Here is a 20966-nt window from a genome sequence, read left to right on the forward strand (position 1 = left end):
TCTATAGCGGGCTCCCTCTCCCTCCAGATGTGTGGTACAAAGGACGCAGGGTTTAAAAGTGAAGAAGGGGCGATGAGGGCAACAACTCAAAAGGGGAGGGAGAAGCAGAGAGGCGGAAATGTCCGTTGAGAGAAAAGACTGGGCTCTAACTCTATCCGGTGCTGAGGAAAGAACCAACAGCGGGCGAGGAAATGGGCTTTATCCCCTCGCGCCGCTCCTCCCAGAGTCTTCTCAAAAAACCACACTGCAAGGAGCATCACGTCATCCTTTCTGCTCCCTGCGCCTGCGCAGCATTGCGGTCCTCGCTTCTATTCCTCCTTCTCTCCCGCCTCCCCCCCCCCGGAAACATCTGGGAAGAGAGGAGCTGAGGGGGGAGAGCGCCCTGTTATGTGTGTTCCCTCGCCCGAGTGTCAGGCCTTGCTACCCACAATGCCATGCGGCCCTGGCCGCTCCGTCATGGAGGCAGCAGCGGGGGCCCCTGAAGCAGCCGCGTCTGCCGCAGCTGGGCGGCCAGGAGCCTCGGCGGTAGCGCCCCGAAACGCTCCCTCTCGCTGCTGCTGGGCGGCTTGAGCCGTCCCGCCTCGCTGGGGGCCCCGTCCAGCATGAGCGGCGACGGCGGCAGCAGCAGCGGCTCCTCTTCGTCCGCTCCTGGCCGCTTCGCCGACTACTTCGTGATCTGCGGGCTGGACACCGAGACTGGTCTGGAGCCGGACGAGCTCTCGGGTGAGTCAGACGGCAGCCCCGCCAGCCTCCCTCCGAGAGCCCGAGGGCTGCTCTGCCGCCCGGCGTCGACGTGCTCTGCCCTCCAGGGAGGGAGGCGGCGGAGGGGAGAGGAAATCAGCCCAGCCGGGGCATCATCATCATTATTATTTTATTTAGGCCGGGAAGGGGGGGGGGGCGCTTTTGACAGCGGCTTTACTTCAGCCCCTGCCTGGCGCGGGTGAGGGGCGACCCAGTTCGGGGCTGAGGGGTTGCCGTCGGTCCCCTTGGAGAAGCGGCTTCTTTCGCGTCTGCTGAGGCGAGAGGGGCTTCATGGATGTCGTCTCCCCTCCTTGCCAGCTCAGGAGGAGCTGCTGTGCCTGGGCTACTTGGCAGCGGCGGCGGCGGGTGGAAGCAGCCCCTGCTTTGTTTTGGCAGCAACAGGACCCTCATTCTCTCCCTTCCTCCTCCTCCCTCCTCCTCCCTGCTCCCAGAGCACTTGGCCTTCATAATAAGGAGATGTTGCATCTTGCTGTCGCTGTGGGATGCAAAAAGCAGTTTTAAGGGTCATGTGGCAGCGGTTGCCACAGCAGTGGCATTAATTTCACTGCGGGGAGGTGAAATCTAGTGCACTTTATTTTTGTGTGTGTTTACACTGTTGTTCCTTTAACCTCTTCCTGAAATGCTGCCCTGACTTCAGATTAACATCCTTCTGCCCACTTATTCCTGACAGTGGAAACTGGTACTGTATTTATTTTTGTAATCCTACAAAATAAATAATCATTTAAAATATGTGGTAGGATGCAAAGGGCTGCTCATGGAGATGGAAGAGGAGGAAAAAGAAGACACTCGGCCACAAGATGAAACCACTGGTAGCAGCAATTTAGGAACCATATTTGCAGAAGTATAAGGAATGGTTGCGAGTCTAGAACTCTTGCCTTTCATAGTCTTTTGGCACAACTTAATAATTTCCCCCTTCAAAACCTATATAACTGGTAATTGTTGTTTAGTCATTTAGTTGTGTCCAACTCTTTGTGACCCCATGGACCAGAGCACGCCAGGCGCTCCTGTCTTCTACTGCCTCCCGCAGTTTGGTTAAACTCATTCTGGTAGCTTTGAGAACATTGTCCAACCATCTCGTCCTCTGTCGTCCCCTTCTCCTTGTGCCCTCCATCTTTCCCAACATCAGGGTCTTTTCCAGGGAGACTTCTCTCCTCATGAGGTGGCCAAAGTATTGGAGCCTCAGCTTCAGGATCTGTCCTTCCAGTGAGCACTCAGGGCTGATTTCCTTAAGAATGGATAGGTTTCATCTTCTTGCAGTTCATGGGACTCTTGAGAGTCCCATAACTGCTAATACTTCATGCATATAAGGGATGTGGGTGGCTCTGTGGTCTAAATCACTGAGCCTCTTGGGCAGGGGTCTGCAACCTTTAAGACAAAAAGAGCCACTTGGACCCGTTTCCGAAGAAAAAAAACACCTGGGAGCCGCAAAACCATTGCGACATTTAAAACAAATATAACACTGCATATATTGTTTCTTACCTTAATGTCCGATCTGACAGCGGGCGGGAAGGTGACGTCGGGATGGTGCGTGACTAACGCACGCACCGCCCCCATGCGACGCCACAGCCAGTACAGCGCCCACCACAGTGGGGAGTGTCGGGGCGCACAATTTGCCTCCTTCCCTCGCTAGTATCCACCCCGGAGCCGCGGCAAAGGTGTAAAAGAGCCACATGCGGCTCCGGAGCCGCGGGTTGCAGACCCCTGCTCTTGGGTTTGGTGATCGGAAGGTTGGCAATTCGAATCTGTGTGACGGCGTGAGCTCCTGTTGCTCTGTTCCAGCTTCTGCCAACGTAGCAGTTCGAAAGCATGCCAGTGCAAGTAGATAAATAGGTACCATTGCGGTGGGCTGGTAAACAGCATTTAAGTGTGCTTTGGCTTCCATCATGATGTCTTGTTGCTCCAGAAGCGGTTTAGTAATTCTGGCCACATGACCCGGTTCCCTTGGCCTGAAGCAAGATGAGTGCCGCACCCCATAGTTGCCTTTGACTGGACTTAACCGTCCAGGGGTCCCTTACCTTTAGGTAAAGGTAAAGGTACCCCTGCCCGTACAGGCCAGTCGTGTCCGACTCTAGGGTTGTGCGCCCATCTCACTTAAGAGGCCGGGGGCCAGCGCTGTCTGGAGACACTTCCGGGTCACGTGGCCAGCGTGACGAAGCTGCTCTGGTGAGCCGGCACCAGCGCAGCACACGGAAACGCCGTTTACCTTCCCGCTATAAAGCGGTACCTATTTATCTACTTGCAGTGCTTTCAAACTGCTAGGTCGGCAGGAGCTGGGACCAAAGACGGGAGCTCACCCTGCCACGGGGATTCGAACCGCCGACCATGCGATCGGCAAGCCCTAGGCGCTGAGGTTTTACCCACAGTGCCACCCGCGTCCCTTTCCCTTACCTTTACATACATATAAAGGTGTTACTGGACAATTTTTTAATTTTTTAATATATTTCGACTGCGTCAGACCAACACGGCTACCTACCTGAATCTAGAACTGATCTGGTAAGAGTAAGCAACAACACATAAAATGTAAACTATTTATGTTTACAAGATTAAGAAATGCATAGACATGGGTATAGGCAAAAACCAACACAAGATACAACCAGCAAATAATCATTCTATGTATTGAACGAATGATCTTGGGGTTCCTTAAAAATTAATGGCTGCAGTTCTATGCATACTACCTTTTGCTCCACAAAAGCATGCATAGAGTGGGTTACACTGTTACTGTGTCATAAACATTCATGGACTAGAGCCACATAATTATTAAAGACCAACTAAGTTTGTTCTTGGTATCAGCTTGTATATGCACACTTCTTCAGATACACTGAAACAGAAGTCACCAGACCCTTAGCACTATATATAAGGGTCTGGTGACTTCAGTTTCAGTGCATCTGAAGAAGTGTGCATGTACATGAAAGCTTATACCAAGAACAAACTTAGTTGGTCTCTAAGGTGCTACTGGACAATTTTAAAATTTTTTTTTATATATATTTTACCAGATCAGTGTTAACTTTTTCTGTTTTGGCACTGGTAGTAGATTGGTACATATAAACTGCTGTACAGATCTTAGCATCTACTTTAATAAGGTATGTGTAATTTATTGGAGGATTAAACTAACTGCATAATTTTGTCTGTAAAATAAGTGGTTGAAAATGAAGAATATTTGCATGATTGGGAGTTCTGTTTATGTTTACTTCCTTGTTGTTTTTCCATATTGCCTCATAGACTTTGAGGCATAGATTTCATATAAAATGGTGAAGTATTTTGTACTAAGCTTTCCATATAGTGTGCTCCTTAGTGTGAGCAAAGCTATGGAAATACTAATCTCTGGATTATCTGGAATAAAGTCTGGTGTGATCTTGTGTTAAGTGATATATAACATTCCAGTCTAGCATGCAGACTTATATGTCAGGAGAGTCCATGTATCCCCATATCCAATTTTTCCTTGTTATCCTGATCTGTTTCCCCAAAACTCCTAAAATTATGCTAGCCATGGAACTTGCATAGTTTATTTCCTTCCATAGGCTGCAATGGGCAGGTGTGGCTTGCAAAATGATAAACTATTTGTCTTATGCACTATGAGACAGTAGGGCTCTGAAGAAGTTGATGACTCTACCACAGAGTTCCCCACAGGTTAGATTGCTTTGCCCATGTTATTTTGTTAGGAATCCCGAAGTAAAAAGTTGTATTATATTGTGTACCTCTTCTTTATTTATCTAAATGGTACATGTAAGATGCTAGAAGTTTCACAATATCTCATTTAACAGCTTAACAACTCTGAGTGGGAGCTCATATTATTTTTACCCTGCTACTTATTAATTCTATTATTATTTACTTTGGAACAGATTGAGAAATAGTGACTTACCCAAAACTATCCAGGAAGCCCATGACTGAGCTTGGATTTGAATGAACTCAGGTCATCACTCGACTCACCAAACCATGAGTCAGTTCACATATGAGGTGTCCCCCATGCAATTCCTTTAGAAGCAGGTCTACCCAGAGGGTTATGGAACCTGAAGCAGGCGTGATGCTTGGGGCCCTGCTGCTACCCTTTAAAAGGGCTTATGAACCTGTGTACAACATTGGCTGGAGCACATCAGCTGCTCCTTACCTTGGGAACAAGCAGACTTTCTGCACTTGTTCCTGTGGCATGTACAGCTGGGCATTGACTTTGAGACACATTTGTAAGGCAAAATGACATTAATAGTTGACAAGTGAAAATTTTATTATATTTACATTACAAAGTTAAGACCCAAAAGACAAAATGAGAAGTACAAAGTCAGGGATAATTTCTGCCTTTAAATGCATGCAAGGGGAGTGGAAGCCTCTTGGAGGAAAGGAATGAATAGAGACCCCTGCTGTGTAAAACGAGTCAGGGTGGAATAAAGCATTGTTATTTTTTAGATGACAAAGAATTAAGTCAGATGACAAAAGTGATGTAGTCTGGTGAAGCCACTATATTTTAAAGGGAAAATTTCTAAGAGTAAGTTTAGGATGAACTTCAAGTCCACATAAATTAGGTGAGGTTGTTTCCATCTTGCTTTATGCCTTTTGCAAACTATAATTGTGATGTGTGTTGTGTATTAAAGCAGTTTCAACAGTTTTCATACCTTGGTCCTTAGATTTAAAATTGACACAGCTCCTACTGCAATTCCTCTGAGAACTACAATTTGAATTTAGCAGACTTTTAAAATTTTGGTGTTTCCTGAAAGATATGTTTACTGGAGTAAAAAGGGATATTGTGTAGATTTTCCTCTGCTGAATGCATTTTTAGCTATAAAGGCATCTTTGTTCTGCTGAAACAATTTGTCTAATAAGTGGCAATTGTTCAAATAAAGCACTGGTATTACAGTGTGGAGAGGCGGAGGGAAGGAAAATAGGATTCCTAAATAAAAGCTATTCTTAAAAACACTAACAGTAATTTGCTGCACGCTGCAGTTTTCCTCAGAGTTAAGATTGCCTTGAGCACAATCTCTCTGGATGGTATTCAACTACTTTTACTCAGAGTAGATCCATTAATTTAGTGAATATGACTAAGTTAAATCCATTAATTTTAATGGATCTTCTCTGAGTGAAACTTTTTTTAACACTACCCATAGTTCACTGGGAAACTGACAGTTGTTGCTGGAACGCTTAGCAAGGCTATAGACAAATTTATTCTAGGAAATAAATGTTGTGCTGCCTTCTAGGGTTTATTCAAGAATATAACTTACAAATGGTAGTTGTATATAATAACAGTTTTCATATATGTGATTTTATTATTATAAACTTTAAAGTGATATTAGTTACAGTAAAGCAATGGTGCATAACTTGTGAGCTCTGGCCCAATTTCAGACAACCTCTGTAAGTGTTCAGTTGAGACCTTCTGCAAGAGTGAACTGTCATTCATCGGAGGAGAATTTGTAATAAGGGAGAACACAGAGAACTTTTATGGGAGAGAGCATTCAAAGCCAAAATATTCCCCTCCCTATACCCACTTGTGAGGAGCTAAATGGATGGTGATGGGAGAGAAGGGGCTTGTGTCCTGCCTCCCACTGTACTAACTCACTTGCAGCTATTTGGTGGCCTTTTTCTTGCTGCCTTGGGCTGTAGGGGAAGAGAAGTCAGGTTTAGGTATGGACAAAGGCCGGCAGAGTAGGTCAATACCAGTGGGTGTGAGGCAGAAAGAAGGGTGGAGGAGGCAGTCACTGCTCAGTCACCTGCTCCTGTTGGCACAGATTGGCCTCTTGTCACTCCACCCTGAGCAGTGTTCGAAACTCCCATTGTTCTAGGCGCATTTTGCAACAGGGAATTTCATTAGCGCACACAGTTTTTGAGCTCTGGGCACAGTACTGTGCCTAAGATTTCAGATCAAAACTGCAGAGTGGAAGGAAAGGAGGACCTTTTTCTGTCTCCCTACTTACAGCTACTCTCTGAAGACTGGCGAAGAGACCCTCTTAAGAATATTAGTGGGGTGGGCAGGGGAAGGACTAGAACATGGGAAAAATGAACATAATATTTTAGCTGCAGTTCATTCATTTTCAGCTTTGTATTCTTGTTATTAAAAAATGCGCCTAGAAAAAAAATATGCTTGTTATTAAAAAAATGTGTTGTTGCGCCCATAACCTAGGTTTAAGGTGCCATTTAGTTCCTAGATTTCATATCTCAGTTTCTACACTGACCCGGAGTGAAGCAGAGACACCATGGATATCTTTTCCAAGTGAAAAGTTATCAGGTGGCCTCTTTCCTCCCTATGCTGCCCACCGAGTGAACCAACACGTCAGAGGCACCATAGATGCCTTTGCTGGGTCAATCATTTGTTTTCTCTCCACTCTTCCTGACTGAAATGACACAGCCACAGAAACTATGTGTGCCTTTCCCCACCTCCGCTTGCTAATGATATGGTGTCCTAGTGGGCCTTTACTCCATGTCTGGGAATGGACTCTACTCATTGAGCAAGTCCTTTTTGTTATTTTTCTTGTTCTGTGCTTGAGCTGTGTCTGCAATTAAAACTCCAGCCTCCTGCCTTGGGTAACTCCCTTTTTCAACACCTTCAGTTTCGTATAAACTTAAGAACAGCCTGCTGCATCATGGCAATGTTTCATTCTAGCATCCAGTTCTCACCATGGCCAGCCAAATACTCATTAGAAACCATAACAGGACCTCAGTGCAGCAACATTCTATCACTTGTTAATCTCAGCAAATGATATTTGGAGGCTTATTGCCTCTGACACAGCTTGATGTCTTCTACTCCAGTGGCTTCCCATTCCCAACTTCTTTATCAACAATAGTATGTCAGCTTCTTATATACACTTATTTTGGATATAGTCTTAATGGACTCCGTGTGATTTACTTCTAAGCAAACATGTATAGCATTGTATTGTTGATTTCCATGGCATTTTAGTATTTTTATTGAACTGTTTCCCCCCCTACCTCCTTTTATTTGCTATTATTTATGTTATATTTTAAAGTTTTCTTGTTCTATAAGCCTGAACATTTTTTGGCAAGGCAAGCTAGAAATAATAAAATAAAATTGGATTGTGAGAATAAAAAGAAAGAAAGAAAGAAAGAAAGAAAGAAAGAAAGAAAGAAAGAAAGTAAAATATATGCTGCTCATCTGACTGGGTTGCCACAGCTACTCTGGGCGGCTTCCAACAAATTAAAATCTTTAAGCACAGAAAAACATTAAACATTAAAAACATTAAAAAGTTAGAGCGTTGGGTAGAGAAAAGCCTGAGCTCCCTTATTTTTCACTACCCCTGATGGCCTTCAGAATGACTACTTGTTTTCAAGAGCATCTGTTGGGTTTTCAGTAGATACTTGCATGTAATGATGAACAAAAATGCTTAAACATGAATGTTCTATATCTATATCCAAGCTTGACTGTGTGGCCACACCTCACCAACTTCTCCACACAAAACCTTCCAGGATTGCCAGTGTGAATTTTGGGGCGGGAAAAGCATAGCTGCAGACTTCAGTGAGCTAACTCCTGTTTTATGTGGTGTATGTGAGTAGACCACTAATGGGAGCAGTTATTTCCAAAGGCTAGTTAGCTGCAGTACATCTGCACGAAATTAAACGGATCCTAGTTCTTTCCCAAATTATGTAAAGTGCAAATAGAGTTCTTAGTGACTAAACTTATTCATTGACTGGTATTAAAATTGATGGAGAAGCCATTATGTTATGTGAAATGGCTTTTATTTCATAAATTCTGCAGCGATAGGGCAAGAATTTGAGGTTGAGGTTTGCAATGGCACTTGTGAAATCCTCTGTACATGTTGCTGTCCTATATCACCCAGTTTTCTTTCTCCCCCCCCCCCCCCCGAAGAAGCTTATGCTGCTTGCCATGTTGCAGAATACCAAAGAGCTCTTTTGTTTCTTTGGGAGCTGAGCAGACGTGCTGTGGTAGCTGATATTGCAGTGAAGAATGGAGTAGCTGATGTAAGTAAGAGCAGCTGTGAAGCTTCTTTGGAGTCTGCAGGCTGATATGATAGGCTGCTTTATGGCTGATGTTGTGATACCATGTTTTTGTATTTGGCTGTATATTTACAACCCTGAGTAGGAGAGCATAATTTATAAAACCTGAGTAAACAAGTCATTCCTTTGTCTCTCTAAGTAGCCTTTAAAAGTCTGTCTGTTAGCTTTACAATGTGTGTCTGCAAAACTCAAAATTGACAGCAATAATTGACTCCACTCAATATTGAGGCAAATATTTAGATCATAGTTAACTTCAGAAATGTCTCAAGGTGTTTAAATATTATGTTATCCAATTCCACAAATGAACAATTAACTTTTAAAACTTCAGCTGTATGCATAATATTAAACTTTACTTGGTTACATCTTGTGTTACTAGCTAAATAGTAACTCATTTTGTATTTAAATATTGTGAACCCCCTGTGATCTTCAGCTCAAGGGTGGTATACAAATTTAATAACAAACAAACAAACAAACAAACAAACAAACAAACAAACAAACAACTGTTTCCCCTGACCACTCATCAGATTTGAAAGTCTATGAAAATGTTGTTTTTTATGTTAGTACCTTAGGATACTCAATCTTGCCTGTTTTTATGGAAAAAATAATTCATATAATGCAACATTGTCAGGAATATTAATCTAACTGTACATGGCAAATTGATTATTCTGCTCAGATTTGAGGCTGTCAGACAGACAGTAGCGACTGGCAGGGCAGTGTGGGTGGGGTCATGTTGCTGTCCTATCTTCTCAATGCCATATGTTGATGTCAGTTACCAAGAGAGGGAGAAACAAGGAAGTGGGGAACTCAATGTGGGCGCAATGGCAGGAGCATCAGATTGTTCTACCACTGCGCCCATGCTGCATTCCTCACTGCCTTGTGTCTCCCCTTCTTGCTAACTGTCAGTGACACAGGAAAAAACAGGTCAGCAACACTGTTTTCCCCCATGGGCCACTACTACAGGTAGATAGTGTTATTTCCTCTTCTTTTTAAAACTGTTGCGCTTTGTTCCACAAATAGGTAAAGGTAAAGGGACCCTTGACTGTTAAAGTCCAGTTTCGGACGACTCTGGGGTTGCAGCGCTCATCTCGCTTTACTGGCTGAGGGGGCTGGCGTTTGTCTGCAGACAGCTTCCGGGTCATGTGGCCAGCATGACTAAGCCGCTTCTGGCGAACCAGAGCAGCGCACGGAAACACCATTTACCTTCCCGCCAGAGTGGTACCTATTTATCTAATTGCACTTTGACCTGCTTTCAAACTGCTAGGTTAGCAGGAGCAGGGACTGAACAATGGGAGTTCACCCCGTTGCGGGGATTCGAACCTCCAACCCTCTGATCGGCAAGCCCTAGGCTCTGTGATTTAGACCACAGTGCCACCCGCGTCCCATGTTCCACAAATAGGCCACAGTTATTTGCAAAGTTGTCATTTAGGGTCAGTTGCTTCCTTTCCAAGATATATGGCTACTAGGTAATACCTTGCATTATTTTGGGCATTACATATTATACATTGAAATATTTTAAATAAATTAGATAGGATATTGGCCTAAAAACATGAATTGTATTAGTCTCCCTACATTTGCTGATCCTTGAAGTAATTTAGTTCTTTTTTATTATTATTATTCATGAACTTAATCAAATTGCCAAAAGTTATTGCTTTATCCTCAGGCATAAATCATAAAATAGGAGAAACCTCCCAACAGAGTCCAGATTATGGTGTATATTTAACTGCCCTGTGCTGCCTTAGGAAATTGAATGTTGCTAGAATTCAGCATCTTACCAGCTAATAAGAGATGAAAGCTAAAATGGGGTACCACCACTATTAAACATTTTAACAGTATACAAACCCTCTAGACTGCATGCACAAGTCATGGGAAGGGGAAGGACTGAGAATACTGAGGATGCAATAGAAAAAGTTACAGGAGGGAAGTGCAGAAAAGATGATGAGGCTATGGTGGTCAAGACAAACAAAACCCCACAATGGAAGATATAGGAGTTTGGTGGGGTTTTTTTACACATTCAGAAGTGGGTAGATGCTTGATTGCAGTTAGTGAAAAGTAGATAAGTCAAACTCGTGAAATAAATTAGTCACAATTTGGTGCACAGGTATGATAGGTATGTGGAACCTGTGGCCCTCCAGACTCCAGCTCTTATTCTTGTTGTTGTAATAATTATATCCCACCTTTCCTCCAAGGAACTCAATGTGGCATACATGGTTCTCCCTTTCTCTATTTTATCCATATAACAACATTGTGAGTTAGGTTCGTCCTTGGCCAATTGCCATGAATAGTCTTATCCAGATATTCAGTTGAATGTTTGAGGTTACATACTATGTAGGGAGTGTGGGTTGCTGTCCCTGCTCGTTTCCTTCTGCACTTTTGCACATTTAGTGTGCAGGACTGGTGGCCTAAGTGGGGCTTAACTGCTGACCTAGCTTCCCAGCACTGCACATTGTTGCCAGTTACCAAGAGGGAAACTGCCACTGCACCTGTGCCTGTACCAAGCTCCCTGCTGCCTTATCCCTCCCCTTCCCTGTAACCAACAGAAATGTGCAGCATTGGGAAACCAGGTCAGCAATGTACCCCTACCGGTGGTGCCACTCCATTCACTACTGAATTCTGCATGTGATTGAGCACTTAGAATCCCCCTACTGACTATTAGCAAATGCATGAAGGCTGGGTGCAGAGGCACTCAAGGCATACATAGGGACATTAGGAGCAGCATGGTCCACACACCCTTTAGGGGCTGGGGCTCTCATGCATTTGACTGAATATCTGAATAGAGTTATTTGAAGCTAATAAAGTTAAACGCAAACTAATGCTGTGTTAAATTTTGAAAAACTCTCTTGGGTGTTTTCATCCAACTTGTAAGACTCATGAATGTCATCATAGATGGGTGGCAGTAGTAAGTTATTTTTAGGTGTACTTCACCCTCCCCTCTAGCGTCAGACAACCTCCCAGTTTTCTCCACCTTCCCACCCTACACTCTTGTCTTCTGCGTGCAGTTACCCCCCGCTCTGCCCAGCAGTGAAGAGTCCTCAAGATGGTATCGGATGTCCAGAACATCTAGTTTGATACCTTGTTCAGGTTAACCACATTCTCCAGGAACCAAAGAAGCTGTCATTAGTAGCAGAGCAAGGTACAAGCATAAAGAAGTAGAGCAGGGCTTCCTGTTATTTCTCTCTTGGCTGCCTGCCTAAAACTTGCTGCTAATGACAAGGTCACTAACAAATTAGCTTGTCTTGTTAATTGGTATAATCTCATTCAGTAATGGGGTTAAGAAGTAATTGGTCACTCTTGAAACTTTTTGTGTGTGGGAGAGAAGAATGTTTTTGATAGGCAGAAACTGCATAAATATTGCTGATCAGGTTTCTAGTATTTATACTGTGTGTTGGGAAACCCAAGCTTGGCTTTTTAGTTCAATGTTGCTACCAGTTTGATTTTGAAAACAAGACTTAATCAGCTGTATACTGAAAGACTAACTTGGATCAATAATTGTCTGCTTTATGGATAGCTTAATACAGAAACAATTAGATGACAGAAGGTTGGATGATATATTTCTTTTTAACGCAGATTGAATTTATTGGGACTCAGTGAATAGATAAATATCATGCTTATTTAAGGTTATTGTTGTGTGAGCTAGCAACTTTTATTGCATCTTCATGTGTTTATAACTGCATTTTTGTAAAAATGTGCTGTTAGTGCATTAGTGAGCAAAAGGGGAACTGATACATTTCCTCTCAAATCGTCGTTCAGGCATTGTTCTAACTAGCTGGGCTTGAGACTTTTTATGCAAATCCAAATCTTACACAAGTTAGGTGTAAGAGTAAGTTTACCATGGCCAAACAGATGTTTTGGCTCTCTCAATGCTTCTGTCACTTTAATTATCTGCCCTTTTTATTTTATTTATTTGAAGTAGATTGCTATTATGGTGTAAGTTTAACATTGGATATTAAACAATGTACTAATAAAACTCAATTCTCTGGGTATGTGTCTAAATGTAGTTAAAACAGCAGTATCTATATGTAAGAGGGAGGTATTGAAAGCCTTAGGGGAGCCCTAAGGTTTGCAGACCTACAAAAAAGATAGGTGAGTGTGATTTCCATGGGTTCCTTACAAAGTACAGTGGTACCTCGGGTTAAGAACTTAATTCGTTCCGGAGGTCCGTTCTTAACCTGAAGCACCACTTTAGCTATTGGGGCCTCCCGCTGCTGCCGTGCCACCAGAGCACGATTTCTGTTTTCATCCTGAAGCATAGTTCTTAACCCGAGGTACTATTTCTGGGTTAGCGGAGTCTGTAACCTGTAGCATATGTAACCCGAGATACCACTGTAAATAATTTGGCTGGTCTGCTGAGTCCAAACTTCCCTTAATAGTCCTCGCAGCACCTGCTGCCACCAGATGCTTACCATGGGGTGTCAGCTACGTGCTGCTGTTCTTGATTGTGGATATCACACAATATTGATTCCCCCCTACACAATGATACTGTTGTCTAGTAAAAACAGGGTTACCAGGAAAAATATTCAAAGTTGCCACCACACACACACACAAGTTCTTTCTCTGGCATTTCACATATACATAGCCACACATACACCTCTTTCTCACAGCATCTTACAGTGCTCTGGAGATAATTTTGAGGCTGCAAAGGGGGCTGAAGGAGATTTGAGAGGAAGTTCCATTACACGCATGGAAGTCCATTGTGACAGTGGAGCTGCAGTGCTGGATGCAACCTGTAGAGCCCCTTTATTAGGTGAAGCAAGTGCCCACTACTAGCACTCATGGCTGGCAGGCAACAAACAAGCAAATAAGATTCCTGTTACTTCTCCCCTCCTTAAAAAAGAATCATTCAAAACCAAGTTAGCTCAGTGCAATAGGGTAGGCTCTTCTAGGAACTGCTCTGCATTATTCTGTTATTCCTCTCACCCCCGATAGTTGGCATTGGTAACATTGGATCAATCCATCAACTTCTGATGGATCATTTAGAAGGACTGGGTACGGCAACACTTTTGCTGTGCGTGTGTTCCAGTATCCATACTCAGCAGCGTTACATCTCAACGCAGCTCCTTCCTTGGAAGTGTCTTTGGGGTTGAAGGTACAGATTCAGTGAAGTATAGAAGTTTACTTGATAGGCATAAAACCATAATGATACATAAAGACATTCACCACTGCTGTGGTCAAGGCATGCTTAGAGTCCAACAAGAGTCCAAGACACTCTCTCTGCTACTCTCACCGCAACACGCAAGCAAGAGACTCACAACAAGATACACAGAACTCTTGTTGTCAGAACTTCTTGTAACACTGTGCATGGCTAAAGAACAGTTTCCACAGAAAACATCCTTGCATAGACAAAACAATCTCAGCCTTCTGCTGTTTCTTGAAACTTTTTCTCTGTTCTTCTCTGTTTCTGGAACAAATTATTCTCTCTCACACAGAGATAATATCCAACAGGTAAGCCCAGCATTATTCCTATATGTGAGCTACCTGGTGTGCCTAGTTGAGGCTGCAAGATGGAATGTAACACATTTGTATTTCATCCTTCTTTCAGGAATCTTTGTGGTGTATAGGGGGTTACACATTTCATCTCTAAACCTTTTACTTTTCCAAACATTTTATAAAATAGACCTCACTGTGCATGTTCTGTATTGTCATGAATCTCAAGTCCAATGTTGACAACATTTTTTGTAGAATGAGTATGCCCTAAAGAGTAAACACTAAAGTATAATCTGGAATCATTTTCCATTGATGAGTAGAACACAGTGAAATCAGCTTCTTTTGCCATTTAATTACTGTGTATTTGAGAATAAATGAAGTATTGAAATGGCTTCCCCCATCTCATTTTGCAGGTGGTGATGAAAGCTTTGTGTTTATTTGAATCATGTTAATTCATGTAATTTTGGTTTATTGTTATAGCAGCTGTCACCATCTACATGCTCATTTTCCTATTCATTTGATCAAGGTTTATTTTTGGAGTAAAAAAAACCCCTTCTTTATTTAGAAAGCATTTATATCTGTATGAAGTATAGTGAGAGAAGTACTGCCATTAAAAGCCATTAAACCATTGCTCATAGTCCTTAGGTTTATTAAATACTTTGTAGTAAACTACTTGATTAAGATTCTCAAATGGCATTTGAGGCTGCTATTTTGAATTTGAAATCTTCATTGCACAGCAGTATACCTTTCTGATTATCAGATGCTGGAAGCAACCAGTGATTGCTCAAAACAATATAGAAGTTTTGAGCATGGGTGAGGAATCCTTTCCAGACCAAGGGCTGTGTTCTCTTCTGGGCAACCTCTTGAGGGCCATGCCAGTGGTAGGCAAGGTCAGATGCAAATGTGGATGAGGCAACAAATGTAAATTGTACCTTTATACAGTAGGCTAGCTTCTACACTCTCACACCACTCTCTGACCACTCTCTGTCTTTCATCCAAGGAAGCAAGAGGCTTTCAGTTCAAGGAAGCATTCTAGCCAGGTAAAAGTACTTGGAGTGTAAAGCAGAGCCAATGAGGGGGATTGCATTGGCAAGGGACGATGTCACCTTGGTAGAGTTCAGAGGCCCGGAGGGGCCTGGAAGTAGAGAATGTAGCTTTAATAGGCTTGTGGTATGATGTAGCATAGCAATTTTGACCATTTTGTTTGACCTTTAGCACAGTAAAATTCTTGGTGTTCAGAGCATTAGTAGTATACATGCAAGTTATTCATATCTTGACTTACATTATTTTTGCATGGAATGGCAACTTTTAAAAGGAGCCTCATCTTGAATTCTATAATTATTTAATAAATTTAATGAAAGTTGTCTATTTGTCACCTGAATACAAAGTATAGTTATACCAAAATAATTAACAGCAATATGTTCTTTGAGGTTCTTTTTTTGGCAGGGTATTCATATGTCTCCAGTAGAAAGAAGCACAGTTTACTCAATATTAAACTACATTTGCCTAAGGCAGCAATCCTATACATTCTCATGCGGGGGTGGGGTGGGAAGTTCCATTGAACTCAATGGTGCTTTTTCTGAGTACCAATGCGTAGGACTGTGTTGTGAAATCACTGGTAGTCACTCAGTCCTTCAAGTTTGTGGGCAGACACTTTAGCCATTTGGCCTAGGAATAAACCTTATCAACATTCCTGTTGCTTTAAATATCTTTTTTTGTTGTTAGTGTTGCTTTATTGCTTGGAAGCTCTACATATGCTTCCTAGATCTAGGTAGCCCCAGTCATGGCTAGTCACCATGGTGAGAACTTAATGGTTAAGCACTCTTGACCCTGTTTCTCTTACTTCTATTGTTCATCATACTTTACATTCTTGGTCACTTCAAGCCTAGCCTAGCTAAGCCAGGGCAGCCATGATAATAGCTCCACTGCAATTTCTAATGCTAAAAATTTATCCGCTTGAGTGCACATCCATGTGAATTAGCCAGGATCCTGATTTGAGAAGAGTGCCTTATCTGTAGAATGGGAAAGCTCTACCAAGAAGATGACCCCACAAGAAGCTGGCATGTGCCTTTTCTTGTTTGAAATTATACTTTGAGCACAAAACCATCACAGTTCCTCCAAAAACAGTATATCCATATCAACTAACCAATTTCAATTCCTGTTTCTCTTAAAGGAACTATTTGAACCTGTTCCTTTTACTAAATATGAATGTTTATTTAGGTGACTGGCCTTGATGTTTCTCGTTTGCTGCTCAGAGGTCTGTTGCTATCCAGTTTGAAAAGGGATTTTTAATGTAACGCTTGTTTGATATCCTGAATGCATTTGGAAAATATGGAGATAGACCTGTTGAGTGAAATTATTTTTGAAGGAGATTTATAGTTATAATAAGAGTTAACACTTACTTAATCATAATACAGTGTTCTTTTTATTTGTTATATAGCATTATGCCAGTATATACAGGCCTCTAAAGCCCAAGATGGTGGTAGCCGTTTCATTTCAAGTTCAGCAGAAGGTAAAACAAAAACACAGGGAAAACTGATCAAAACTTTTTCATACAGATATTTCTCTTCTAGTATTTCTGTCCCTTGACCATTTTGTGCCTTCTAGCTTTCCCTTCTCAGCTGATTTCTCTAACAGATGATGGATTCTAGGTATAAATACATAACAAAGCTATTAACATTGATCTTGTATGCACTAAATTTTGCTTAACTTTAGCATCTGTTACCTATGTGTGCATTTCCTGGATTACTTTTAAAATGGGGTTTGGTTTTGGTGAACAAATAAACATGCTCATGATTAACTTTTGAAATAAATGAAGCAAATGAAATAATTTGGACTGAACCTATTTAAGAAAAGGCACACATAGTTAATTGTATGTAAGATACAACCAATATTATAACCTCATTTTGCTTACTTTCTTGCTAACCACTACTTTCCATTTCCTGTTTCTCTTTAAGGAACTATTCGAACCTGTTCCTTTTATTACTCAGTGTGCTTTCTGGCATCTACACAAAAAAAAAAACCTTGAAGTGAAACTATTTTGATTCTCATATTCATTTTTCAGGTGAAAACTTTGAACAAACTCCATTAAGACGCACATTCAAGTCCAAAGTTCTTGCTCGTTATCCAGAAAATGTTGAATGGAATCCTTTTGATCAGGATGCAGTGGGAATGGTTGGTTCTTAATTTTCATTGTTGCACTTGCACTAATGGTCTGGTGCTATAATATTCATATTTGTATGTTGGACCAGGATGCATACATTTATGTAGATTAGCTTCTAGAAAGTTTGTTCTCATTCAGAAATCAGGCCAAAGTATGAAGACTTAACTAAGAGCAACTTTTATTCCAACTTCAGCATAGCCTAGAATAGCCATTCTCAGTATGGAGCCTATCAGGTGTTATTCAGTTCCAGCTCCCATGAGCTCCAGCTAGCATGGCCAGTGAATAGGGATGATGTGAGTTCGAGTCCAGCAACATCTGGACAACACTAGGCTTGGGAAGACTGACCTACAACGTGGCTGATTGGGAGACACACTTACACATGCACATGAATTCACAGAGAGATTAAGAAGGGACATATATCACATAGGTATATTGTTTCCTAAGCCTATATCATGAAGGCATATTGTTTCCTGTCCTCTTACCCATGATGTCTACTTCTATATGTTCTTTTGACCCTCTCTCCTACTGTCCTAGCTCCCGCTCCAGACATGATAACAGAGGCAATCTGAGAGTGAAAAAAGAATGTTAATTAAAGCAGAGTACAATATAGGTGCAGCAACAGATAAAAGCTAACTCAAACAGAGCTTCTACAAACAGGGTGGAGGAGTTAACTGAGCTGGAAGCAAAGCCATAATTCCAAAGTCCAAGATTCAGGGCACGGTGTTCAAAACCATACAAGAGCAGCAAAGTTGTCCCAACCCATGTGCCCCCAACCCAAGCTTTATAGCCAAAGGAGAGCACATGCATTACTTGTGAAAATTAGTCCTTTGAGAATGTCTAGACTGCAGGCGCATAAACTGTTGGTATGGGAGTGTCTGTTCCCATTGGGGGATCCATTGTTTGGCCTTGAAAGACAATACTAAACCCTCCTTCTTGGAATTCTGTTCAGCCACCCCAGGCTGCAGCTCTGAAGTTTTCCTAGCCTCCAACAGTGTGCCCTCACAGGGAGGGAAGCAGCAGCTGGGACTCCTCCCTAGTCCTCCTCATCTGCCTCTTCATCTTCCTCTAGAGTCTGCTCTCCCAGGTTTGTACCTGAAGGCACTGAGTAACTCATGACATCTACCCAAGTAAATATATTTTCAATAAGACAGGTGCAGGCGAGATAGCTTAGCTACCAGTGTCATAGGCACCACTGTCAGTATAGCAACCCAATAGTAGCTGGCCTCTGAGCAGCTCACAAAAAACTAAAATGCAATACAAAATAAAAGCAGCATAAAAACACAATTTTTTTATTGTGTGTTTTCATCTAATAAAATACCTGGATGAATAAAAATAAACATTTCTATTTCTTCATTTCTCCCACAGCTATGTATGCCTAAGGGTCTGTCTTTCAAGACACAAGCTGATGCCAGAGAACCTCAGTTCCATTCTTTTATCATTACCCGTGAAGATGGCTCTCGGACATTTGGGTTTTCTCTCACATTTTATGAGGAAGTTACCAGCAAACAAATCTGTAGCGCAATGCAGACATTATATCACATGCACAATGCGGAATATGATATTCTTCAAACTCCACCTACCAATGACAAAGATATCTGTAGCACCATAGAACAATGTAATGGCACCTCTGTAACAAAGCTACAACGATTTAACTCCTATGATATTAGCAGAGACACTCTTTATGTCTCTAAGTGCATTTGTCTGATAACCCCAATGTCTTTCATGAAGGCATGTAGGAGAGTGCTTGAGCAACTTCACCAAGCTGTAACTTCACCTCAACCACCACCATTACCTTTGGAAAGCTTTATCTACAATATACTCTATGAAGTTCCCCTACCACCTGCAGGGAGATCACTAAAATTTTCAGGAGTTTATGGACCAATTATCTGCCAGAGGCCAAGCACCAGTGAATTGCCATTATTTGACTTTCCAGTTAAAGAAGTTTTTGAGTTACTTGGAGTAGAGAATATGGTTCAGCTCTTCACCTGTGCTCTTTTGGAATTTCAGATATTGCTTTATTCACAGCGTGAGTATAGCTTTTTATATTATAAATGATGGTCAATGTGGTAAAGATACACCTGTTCCTGATGCATTGGGTCCACAGTAAAGTACGCATAGCAGGGCTGGCAGAAGCTGTCTCTCCTACTCCTGCTCCCCAGGGCAGGTCTCCCTGCCCTTCAAAATGCTTCACTGAGGGTTGGAAAGCACTGCTGAATGGAAGCATGCTATAGCATAAGAGCTTAGACAATATGGGGTATCCCTAAAAATCAAGGGGAGGCATCTTCCATGAGTGGAGCTCCACATGGATGTTGTCTCTGTCCAGTTTTTCAATAAGGATTCAGTAAGGATTGGGCTTGCCAGCTGAATCCAATTCTCTGCTCCTGGCTTAGTGATGTAGTCTGAGTATACCTTGGTGATCATTAAAATTATGAAATAAAAAAATCTGGTGATCTTGTAAAATGGGTCTGCATTTCATTGAAAAAGATGATGATTTATAGGTCATCCATCTGATTGGGTTGCCCCAGCCACCCTGGGCTGCTTCCAACAAATTAAAACATCAAACACAGTAAAATTTTCACAAGTCTCCTCAATGAAACAAATACCTTGAGTGTGATCTTTCTTGATTTCTTTTAATTATTGCCTTCAAGACTGGAGTAGGTAGTCAGTGCAAATGAGTTTAAGGAGGTGAGGTTGGTTAGATTAAGCATAGTCAGGATTAAAGTTGGATGTCATTGGTGAGGCTGCTAATGAGATAAGTGAGGATGCTAATGATATCTCAGCATAAGGCTCATATTAATTTCTAGCAGAATGCTTTGTTCTAAATTTTGACTGTCTTAAATTAAAAAAAACCCTTATCTGTATAATTGGTGATATTTGTGTTTGAATATATCTGTATAATTGGTGATAAAAGCTACCCTAAAGCTTAAAATGCTCTTGTCTCTCTTCAGACCTGTAAAAACCTTTATACTATTGAAAGTTATACTGTGCTTGCAGATATTTTCCAGCTAGATAAAACAATTTTCTGCATCAGTACCAGGTAACTGAAAAAGTAATTAAATAAATGCTTACTGTGCAATCCTGTGGCTGTTTTAACTGAAGCAAGTTCCACTGAATTCAGTGAAACTTGCTGCCAGGTATGTCGGTATAGGATTGCAGCTTTATTATAAAATAATAAAGTGTCATTGGGCTGGTTCCAGAGACCCCATGAATAAAGTTGCCACCACAGGTGCATAATGGCCATGGCAGGTGAAGGGAGGGCAACAAAACTGACACAGGAAACTGGTATTGGATTGAATTATGCCACAACTTTATTGATTACAGGAAAGAGTAGATTTGGCTGAGGCATTGGGTATGTATTCTGCATCAGGCAGCTTGCCTGCTACCTGATAGGAACCTGGTGGGATCAAACCTGTGCTGGGGAGTCACCCCCAACATTGATTAGATGCCTGTAAACAATCTGGGAGAGTTTCATCGAGCCATTGGCCCCACAATGGACTCATGGACAGAATCACCCCTCCTGGACCCCTCTAACGGGGTACCTCTGAGACTAAGGATGCAGCCCAATGCCTTATCTGCCAAAGTTGTGACGGTTGCTATGAGGTAAGTGAAAACCTACAAGCCTGCCAATTTGCTTGCAGGAGAAAATTTCTCCCTGACTCCAAATATGGTG

General features: G+C 42.1%; 1 protein-coding gene across 10 annotated transcripts in view; it reads left to right on the top strand.

The window, feature by feature from the left end:
* Nucleotides 1-344: 344 nt before the first annotated feature.
* The window catches only part of DENND5A (DENN domain containing 5A), a 58324-nt gene continuing 37702 nt past the window's right edge, over nt 345-20966 (top strand). For 3 of the 10 annotated variants that reach the window (XM_028731676.2, XM_028731701.2, XM_028731684.2), the window contains exons 1-4: nt 348-723; nt 16574-16645; nt 17198-17307; nt 18662-19322. In XM_028731676.2, the coding sequence (XP_028587509.2) occupies nt 603-723; nt 16574-16645; nt 17198-17307; nt 18662-19322 (964 nt within the window). In that variant the 5' untranslated portion in view covers nt 348-602. Of the gene's footprint in view, nt 724-16573; nt 16646-17197; nt 17308-18661; nt 19323-20966 lie in introns of all 10 variants that reach the window. The other 7 variants (XM_077930547.1, XM_028731710.2, XM_028731724.2 and 4 more) reach the window with 7 other exon arrangements.

Source organism: Podarcis muralis, chromosome 1, assembly GCF_964188315.1.
Source record: "Podarcis muralis chromosome 1, rPodMur119.hap1.1, whole genome shotgun sequence".
NCBI lineage: Eukaryota > Metazoa > Chordata > Lepidosauria > Squamata > Lacertidae > Podarcis > Podarcis muralis.